This window comes from Montipora foliosa, chromosome 2 (assembly GCF_036669935.1).
Source record: "Montipora foliosa isolate CH-2021 chromosome 2, ASM3666993v2, whole genome shotgun sequence".
Taxonomy (NCBI): Eukaryota; Metazoa; Cnidaria; class Anthozoa; order Scleractinia; family Acroporidae; genus Montipora; species Montipora foliosa.
Genome location: NC_090870.1, coordinates 6,930,885 through 6,941,125, shown reverse-complemented (window position 1 = coordinate 6,941,125; position 10,241 = coordinate 6,930,885). Strand labels below are relative to the sequence as shown.

The 10,241-nt window shown below is 39.3% G+C and overlaps 1 protein-coding gene across 1 annotated transcript; it reads left to right on the top strand.

Annotated features, from left to right (window-relative positions):
* The first annotated feature begins 7,571 nt into the window (after positions 1 to 7,571).
* LOC137992263 (forkhead box protein A2-A-like) lies at positions 7,572 to 9,922 on the top strand. The gene has a single exon (XM_068837497.1). It carries the CDS (start codon positions 8,314 to 8,316, stop codon positions 9,310 to 9,312), a length of 999 nt encoding a protein of 332 aa, XP_068693598.1. The 5' UTR covers positions 7,572 to 8,313; the 3' UTR covers positions 9,313 to 9,922.
* Positions 9,923 to 10,241: the final 319 nt, after the last annotated feature.

The window sequence follows — 10,241 nt, the reverse complement described above, 5'->3', positions numbered from 1 at the left end:
TTGACAGTTTTTCTTTTTACAAATAAACAACTCCGCCCTTCCGATCAAGGAGATTGAAATTTCCGCCTTCGTCGAGTCGGTGACTGCTCGCGCCTAAAATGATAACAGAAACACTTTCCGGATTTTCCCCGTCGATATTAATCTTTCTGTTGTTTTAAAGATTTTCCGGCGAGATAAATCTCTGGAAATAAACAAACGTAGGAGTTTGAGCTCTCGTGTTGGAAGCAGAAAAAATTACTCCGTGCTGTTCGCATTTGTTGATTTGGTGAAAGCCGCAGCACACCTTTGCCATTTCCTTGGGTGTCCATAACGTAATCTTCTTGACGTGCACTCTTTCTGATTCAAAAATGCAAAATACGTTATAAAGAAGTTGACAACATGCTTTCCACTGTTTAAGCTGGAAATTTTTTTTTTTGGTGAAAGGCATCAAATAATAAAATAACTTCAATGCATTTGGGAACATGGAACGATGGACAAAGAAATTGACTTGTTGCAGGGGATTGTCCTCTTAATTTAAAAATGTTTTTTCATGGCTGACGTATTTACACCTTCAAAAAGATTAAGGAAAATCGTAAAAAGATTCAGTTCACGCATAAGAAAAACGCTGCTTTGTTAGCCAGAACACAGTGTCTCGCCGCCCTAACAACATTACATACTCTCGCCGATTTCACAATGCTTCCTTGTGATGTGACCTCAGGTCCCTCAGTTATCACGAAAGCGGAAATGCAAGCAAATTTTAAGAGAAATAGTCCTTAGGCGAGTTGAAATTCATTCTTTGATTCGCCAAGAAGTCGATTAAGTCTGACCCCTGAAGAAATGATCCTGAACAAATTTACAATTAAATTTTCACCAAGAGAACTTTTAAAGTTATAAGTTTATTTAGTTCAGGCAATCGAATTCACTCCCTGGTGTGCAATAATTTGACACTTTCGTTGAGGAAAATCTCTGTCGAAGAACTTTTAAAACAGAAGTCGGTAATCAGCAAATAAATCATGTTTTTCAAGGCCAAATGTTTCTTCAATGTCCACACTGAAAGACTATTTGAAGTTTTACGTCCTTTGAGTCGATCATCACTGTTTCATTGTTGACAGGTAAAATCCTTCAATAAAGAGAAAACTAAATTTGAGGAGCTGAATTGTTGACTGCCTCAGTGCAGTCAAGTTTCCTAACTGTAGATTTTTAGATTTTTTACCAGCGAGGACACCGCGTGGACTGAAACACGGAGCCACGTCTCACCGTTTTTTCTTCTCCACATTCATGTTGTGCCAACTTTTAATCAAGAACTGTTCGCTTCATTGAAAACACTGTACTCTCTACAGCTTGGTGTTGTCGTAAGCAATGATGATACAAATAGCTGAAACCACAATCCCCTTAAAAAGGCACCGCATTCAACAAGACTGCAGCTCATTTATCACAGCAGAGAGGCAGTTCTTCGAGGAGGCCTTGTGAGTTAAAACTTAGTGGTTTTCAGTCATGCAGTGGCTGTCAGAAATCTATTGTTGTGGTCAAATGAGGTCAGTCACGGTTGTAGGTGAACCAAACAAACTCAAAAGGCTAATTTCTTTCGCCTAACAAACACGGATTTCAAGAAACAAACAGAACGCCGCCGTTAAAGAGAACGACTTTTCAAGTAAGTGCTAACGCTTAGGCACCGACTAAAAATGAAGTCGAAGGCATTTCCGCTTTCTAGGAAGGACCTTTGCCACATCTGCTAAGAATACATACAATCAACGACACACTGAAAAGCACGTATTTCGTCCTTCACATTGTATTGGGGATGAATTAACGAGTCTTTGCAGCTGTTTGTAATCAGCCGCTTTTTATAGGTGGTGTGGTGGGTTCCTTTACATAATATCTGTAACGTCCAATAGTTACTGTCTAGATAATCGAGACCATATACACAGTGAGCTATCGATTGAGGGAACGGTAGCTCTAAACCGAGAGGCTAAACTTGCTCTCTTCTCTCTTTTTCTACTCTCGTTGCAGTCTTGGTTGACACCAGTGGGAACCGGCGCGAGTTAAGCATAAGCACAAGCACGACGATTCGCCGCCGCGCGCCATCTTGAAACTTGCTACATCTTCTCCGACGTTCCTTGACCTTACTTCGCTTGCGTATGCCAAATTTTCCTTGGCTTGTTTCACTGTGTGAACTTCGCAAAACTCATCCCTGTGTTTTCGCACAAGTGGGAACCGGGCTAAATGACTGAACAATCGAAAGGAAACTTACGCCAATTGTATGCTACCGCTATGGTGAGGAACAACAACAACAACAACAACAACAAAGGCCCGAGCATCAATTTCGATATTGTCGGAAGGTCTTGGATCTCGACTTATAATTATAGGGTTACCCTTAACCTTTATTTAACAGTAAAAATACTTGCTGATGGCGGCAGTTACTTCCACTGTCTCTATCACAGTGCAATTTTGGCACATCGTTGTCCTGCCACAACGAATTATTGTCATCCAATAAAATGACTAATACGTGAGGTATACAGCCAACTTTAGCATAATTGTTTGTTTCAATGTTAGAAATGAAACCATGTTTCTTTGCCCTATCTGTTTTAATATACTGTCTTTCTATTCCTCATCTCAGATATCTCAGTACTATTTAGTTTCAGTTTTTGAAAAGAAAACATATATTACATTTTCAGTGGTTGCTTGGAATGTGCTCAGATACAGCAATGCATAGTTGAAATGAAATGAAATGAAATGAAATGAAATGACTGTTTATTCACAAATCCTTAGGAAAAGTGAAAAGGAGATAAAGGAGGTTATCCCTATCTAGTTTATCTCCTGATCATACAATAAATTAATAACATTAATAATTATTTACAACTGTTCACTGCTTCTCGATGTATCTGAAAATTCCTTTGTCGTTTTTTATTTTCTGAAAGTATCAGTTATGAGATGGAAATCTCTCGGCACCATGCAATTACAAGATCATCTTTGTCGCTGGTGATCCGAGTTAAACAACAATCAAATGATTTTCCTTTTCCAGCTGGGTCTCTGGCGAAACCGAATAACAAATCTCATTTGCCTGAAATGTACAATTGAAATACAAATGTGCCACGATTGCAACTGGCAGTGGATGAAAATTTTATGACTTAATTTCACCATATCCGGGACTTTCTTTCTCAGCTAGTTTATTCAGCTTAAAAGCAATCAATTGAAGAATAACTAAGGTACACAGACTCTTCAACAGCTGTGTAAGCCAACTAACTAACTAGCTCCCCTTTTCCACTAAGTAGTAGATTTTTTTGCAGTTTCTCTCGTTCCTAATATCTTTTTCTGTTTGTAGAGATATGATATTCTCTCTGTGATACTGACAAAATGAGTTGTTTTCTCTCAAATGGGAATGAAGTTAAGACAAAACAAAACAAAAGGAAAACAAATTGTACTATCCACTGAAAGGATTTAACACTTATTTACGTAACTGTGCTAATCTTCGAGTGCAACTCGACAGATTATCAAGGAGGATTTACCTTGTCAAAGACATTTGCCAACCTTTCAAAATGATCCGAATTTTTGTCTGCAAAATATGTTGCCTTTTACTGGAAATGTTCACGTAGTCTATTATTTAACGAAATAGATTTATTTATAAACCGTAACGTACTGTATAATGTACAATGTACAAGTACTTATCAAACATTGAGTATGCTTTACTACAGGACTACTGCTATTGTTATAAAGGGCATGCAAAGAATTTTTGTACAGTGCCATGCAAAGTTCATGGATTTTAATTAACGAACTTTGCTTAGAGCATCGCTTCAAATATATATCCTTAAAGGCCCTGGATAACAGTTCAAAAACTGTGTTCTCTTTGAACAATATTGACCTCTTTGTTTGTGGATAATTAGCTGCTTTTGCTCATGATATCTTGAGACATAGACATAGTAATAATATTCTATAATAAGATTGTATTGGAAATTAATATTTGTAGATTTAGTAATGCCGCGTAAAAATATTGAAATGCCAGGATTAATTGTTGTTTTTGTGTTTAATCTATCTTTTCGCTTTTTCATGTACTCTTAGATGATCTTCTCGAAGCTGTCGCAGAAGCTATCGGTTGAAATATACTCCATTTTGCTTCGTTGAAGAACCATGGAGGGTCTTTTGCCAAATCATTGAGTCTCTGTGTTCTTATTTTTGTTGAGTACTGCTAAAATTTGTTCTTTTTCAATCTAAGGAATGGCAACGCGCTATCGATGCCAGTTTCGTAGCGGTTTCGAGGAAATAATTATTTCACTCCTGATTTCAATGACCTTTCAGTGTAGCATTTCAGTGAAAGGCCATTTGGCGAATGTTTCGTCCGTGGTATCTATGACCGAACCCGCATGGTAAAGTCACCTAAATAAAAGGCTTTTCAAAGGAACAACTTTGACTTTGCTTTATACATAGAGTTATATAAATGTGCTATTTTAGGTATGAACATCGTCGACAGAGTAGCTCTGTGCTACAAATGCCGTACGTAAGGGTAGAGGAGCCACCTTAATTTGCAGGCAAACTCAATTGTAGGGATTGTAAAAGAATTGTTTTGTCAACAAAGCGCCAGTTCAAGTTCTCAGTATAATCATAATATACTGCTGGTTTAGGACAAAAGGGACAGAGTTCCTCTAAAGGAGGGATTAAGAATCGTTCTAAGAAACTCTCTCTGGCTGAATTTATTCGCTAGGAATCTTTCCGTTGCAGGCCGAAAAGAATTATAGATAAAATGTATAAAAGTATGAAAACAGTAACGGAGAGCTTCAAGCAATGGTATGTCCTGAAAAAAATGGCTAGTGCCATAATCCTTTGCTTTTTATCTCAAGCTAGCAGTTCGTTTGTTTTTCCGAGTTGACGTTTTCCGAAAATTTGGCATAAGATCGACATATGAACCTTGTAAGCTTGACATTCACGAGGATGATATGGCTTACCTGCTGACAACTGGGAAAGAAGGTGGATGAAATATCACTTCAGTAATTCATCGTCAAATAAAAGGCGATTTTTAAATTTATGGTGTAATTTTGGGCACATACTGAGGTCTATTATCAGAACAGAAATCACTTTCATAAATAAGAATTTTCGTATGTAACCATCGAGTTTAGGCTCTATGAACAGAGGCTTTAATCCTCGTTATGTAGTTTCATGCCATTGGACTGCGAGGGCATGGAAATTATCTAATTGATCTACTCTTCCTAGTATAAAATTGAATATGGCAGTTCCCGCCCCAGGCAATGTTAGCTGATCTTTGAATCATTTCATTCAGTGTGACTTGTTTCTGTTAATGATAGGTTGAGCTCTGAATGTTATTACCAATGCTATTCGCAGGGATAGAAATGAAATTAGCTCTCGAAGTGGAAGTACTGTACATTGCTAAAGACTACTACAGTTTCGTAAACTCACCGTAAGAGAAGCCCAGCTGTGATCTGATCATATAGTTCAATCAATGTTCTTGTAATGGATATTAAACATGAAATAAATCCAGTTATCTGACCTGCTGTTTCATTTGATAAGTCCGCGTATATTACTTTTGTCGACTTCATTCTTAAAGATGCGACCCCCTATTAATTTAATTAATCACTGAGTACAAAAGATGCGATTTTCGGAGTTGTATTCTCGCGGCATGGTTCTTCGTTAACCAATTAATTTCTATTCTATCATAGAAAATAGAATTTAAAGTAAGGTTCCGAAAGCTTTCCGTATAATACGACAATTGGCGACTCCAAGGCACCATGTTGATCAGAATTAAGTCAAATCTGATTACTGAGATATACTAATCAGCGCGAGACATCGCACACTCTGTATCCTCTTAATTTTGGAATTTCTCCGCTACATTCTTGCCAAAGTTTATCGCGCAAAACGTCACATTTTTGGCGGCGGCAGAAGCAATGATATACTAGCAAGTAAACCAGGAAAAAATACATCAAAAGTAAACTTTAAGTTAAAGGCTACATCGGCGAGCAAAGGCCGATTAAGGCAAGCGAGTGTTAAAAGTCTAGCAAATTAACTAAACTAGGTTACCTTTCGATTTTGTCATCGCCGCGTCTGTTGTCGAAAACCACAAAATTGAAAGTTACAGAAAAAGGCACGCACTGAGCAAAAAATTCTCTCAAAGATAAGGAATCACAGACGAATTAACTCTACCCATCTCAGCGAAATATTTCGAGTGATCGACTTCACCGCTATAGACCGTGTGATCAAAATTCCGCTTTACAGTTTCAAAAAAGGGTGTATTTAATAAATGGATTTCCTAACACCCACTTATTTGACAGTTCGGGTTTTCGGTCACGATTTAACAACAAATCGCTCAATAGGATGCTAACATGTCGCTTATACCCGTTCAAAGCAATAAAGAATTATATGTCTTTGAGTGGAAGAAAATTTAAGATATAGGAAAGCATCAACCCGGTTGAGCAGTCGTGTCGCGGACTCGCGCGAGTTCTCACGAGAAAGCACGTGGAACGAATTGTAATTTCTTTAGAAGGCGTTTCGTATCTTATGGGCACGTTTCACAAGCTACTTGTCAAGGTAGGCTCAATTACAAGAAAAAACATTTGCAGGAAAACACTGCAGTTACCGGAACTGCTCAAAACAAAAGTGGCGTCTATTTTCAGGAACAAGAAAACGTGGAATGCAGTCGTCAGGAAGTCAAAGTATTCCATATCTATCTGATCACATGTGGCAAAGCCATTACTGTACCACAAGCGATCGCGCGTGTTGAGGTACTTTCTCTCTGGTGCGTCTTTCGTTAGCATTAACGTTTGTTAACCAAGAAATATTTACCTTTGTATGCTTCGAGAGGAATCGTATTTTGGATAATTCGCCAAGCAATGAAAATAAAGGAGCTTTTTCGTGTAATTTTCAACAATTTTCATCGCCTCATCAAAAGTCTATTGAGATCTGTACCGCGATAAAACGGAGTCACGTCCATTTTATGCCTCAAACTCGTGTCCAGTTGCGATTTGTTGATTTTTAGAACAACTATGGGGGTTTTAATCTCAAAACCACACAAGGACAGTTTTTTCCGGGCGAGAGAACTGCACTCAAAAGAAGCAATGGAGAAAAATACATTACCTTTTACAAACACAAGGCTACCGCAAGAATACTCGAAAACAATGCGCTAAAAATTGGTTTGAAAATGCAAAGATTATTTTAAGCAAATTTGTTTTCAATCCCCACGCCCTTGTGCAAAAGTATTCAGCCATTTCCTAGGCGGCTGCCATAAGCGCGTGTCAAACCGGGGCACTTTACTCCATAAACGAGTCAAGTTACCCTCATTAATTCAAATAAACAGGTTACTCGAAAACATGTATAAACAACTCTCTGGTCACTAACCGCTTTCTGTTGACTTAAAGCCGCCTGCTAATAAAAAGTCGTTTTTGAGGACAATAGTACTTGGCAAAAGGTCTCCTCGCAAAAAATTACAATCTCCAAAGCTGTAAAGAACCGCTTAATCCGTTTACATGAAATTTGCGATAGCCGATCTGTTATCGAGTCTAGCTGGGTTTTAATCGGCCGCTTAATTGCTAATTTGTTTTTAGATCTAATCAGCTGTTTACTTTGTTAAAGGCTGGGAGCATTTCCTGAAACTACGTCTTTTCAAGGATTAAAATAGAAATTAATTCAGGAAGATTTCGAACAATGTCCAATCCCTGACTTATTCCTTAGCACAACAGTCGCATTTAGTTAAGGAGAAATGTAATAGGGCACCTCCAAGGCGCATGTTATAAAAATTTGTTAAAATAACAAAGCGTAAGACAACCCTAAACAACTTGAGAAGTCTTTTGTTTTTGTAAGGAATGTGCAGAGAAAAGGAATTTACATGGAGTTGACAGATACTTTTAATTTGCGCCAGATGGTAGGAGCATACCTGCAGCACGCCGCAAAAATCAAAGGCGACCGGCAGCCTCGAATCGATGAGAGGGGATATATAAATACATGGAGTTGACAACAATGACAAGTGATTGTATACCCTCATGACCACTTCACGTGAATCTGAGGTGTAACTGAACTGCATTAGAGACAAGCTACAAGTCTGCACGCCGCTACTGCAAGATCGTGGTGCAAAACACCGAGTGCATTTTAAGCCGAGTGGGTGGTCTCTCCAGAAGCAGGCGAAAATAAAGAGAGCTTAGGGCCTTTTAATTCCATAGAGTTCACGTCGATCTGTTTCAGAGACACGGTAGTCTTCTCAGCTGTGATAGTGCATCACTGAGCTGCGATAAGGCACTCAAGGACAACAATTTTCTAACAGGCTTGCGCGTCTTACACAAGCTTTAAGTTACAAATAACGCCAGAATTAAGAGAGTGGATTTCATTTGAGGTTTGTCTATCATGGATGAGCACGGAAAAAGCTCTTTATTCGGGCAGGACAACGTAGAAGGGCGCTCAGGAATCGAAACAGGAAGTTTGTCAAGTGTTGACACTATAGTGCTTCCAATGAGCGAACACAAAGAAATACTGACTTCAGATATTCCATTGGTGTACCATGCAGAAAGAATCCACCAGACAAGTATCCAATCTCCGCTCATCATTGCTGATATAAAATGCCCCGAATCCGAACGAAGACACACTACCATCGGCAAAGCGTCCAATATGCAGTCGCGGAGCAAGCCTTACCTGTCCGAAGAAGTTAAGCCGCCATTTTCGTACATTGCATTAATAGCGATGGCGATTGACAGCTCTCCGTACCGCATGCGAACACTGAACGAAATTTACGAGTACATCATGATGCGATTCCCTTATTTCCGCAAAAATCAGCAGAAGTGGCAAAACTCCATTCGCCACAATCTCTCTCTTAACGACTGTTTCATTAAAGTTCCTCGCAGCTACTTTGGAAAACCAGGCAAAGGAAATTACTGGACGATGCATCCAGCGTCGGGCGATATGTTTGGAAGCGGAAGCTATCTGCGCAGAGCGAAAAGATTTAAATGTCGACCTCCGCAGAAGCCAAACGAACCTGCTTTTGTACGCAAAGTCAACTCACATCACCATTTTAGCTTGTTCGCTGAAGGACTGAATAATCACTTTCGTACTCTACAAGTTCCCCGTCAGTTTAGCGCAATTTCGCACAGAATCAGCATGAACGAAGTGCGTCCCTGTGTGGATCTCCAGCTAGCCGCTACTTCGTGCGTTGTACGCCCAACCGCACGTCATGGGTCTCTGGAAGTGACACCCCGAGCGCATTTTGGCGCTTTCAAGCCAGTTCCACAGCCTGCTAAAGCTCGACGCTGCGGCTTCATGATCAAAGAACTCATCGAGCCCAGGAAACGATCAGACGGTCTTGCTGAAGAAGTTCAGTTCCAGCAAGAAAGCAAGATGCGAGTGAGCTAGGAGACTTTGGCTGATGCTTTTCAAGCCTGCAAAGGTTTACAATACGACAACGCGAACACATCTAACTGTTCAGAAGAACAAGAAACCAAGATTCCGGTTCGGTGCTTTTTTAATTGATGAAAGACTCGACCATCGATTTTAGCTGAATATTTCAGTGCAGAACTTAAAGCAATATTTGCTAATTATCCAAGTCCGACCAGCGACAAACTGTCTGGAGAGGGTCTTAAAAAACTGATACAAAATAACCTCTCTCTTGAACTCCATATTTCGGAGAGGTCTTACAGCGAGAAATTGAAGATATCCAGTGGATATATCTAAAAGAATAATTAAGTTAGGTGTTAAGATAATTAGCTCAGTGTTCTGTAACAGGTACGTATGTTTCCCATCAGGAATCGATCCAGCGGCATACATCTTCCATTCTTAACGATTAACACCGGGACTGTGTCACAACTGGTTTACGTTTTGGCCTCGTAAATGCGTTTTTTTACAACTACAGTATTTGAAGACTTTTTATCGATTAAAAATTGAAAGTAATCATTTGTAGGCTTACGTTAAACAGTTATTCGAGCAGCGAGAAGACAAACTATACATTAAAGTCCACGTATGCATTTGTATTTGTCACAGGTCTCATTTTCGAACAAGCGACTCCAGCTTGATATAAGCCTGGGGTTTTTGCTACACCTACAAAGCGCGTTCAACTTTCCAGCGCAAACTTTTTCTTTTATAGCCGGTCTGAAATAGTTTCTGGACATAATGTCATTCGGAGAGTGGAACTGAAGCACTAAAATTGACAAAACGCGCTTGCGATTGCTGCAATTATGAAAGACCATTATTACGTTTAGAAAAGTGGAGATAGCTACAATGTTTTACTGCAAAAATATTTAATTTGCGTTAGCAGGAAGTGACATGCGAAGCGTAGGGCATGACAG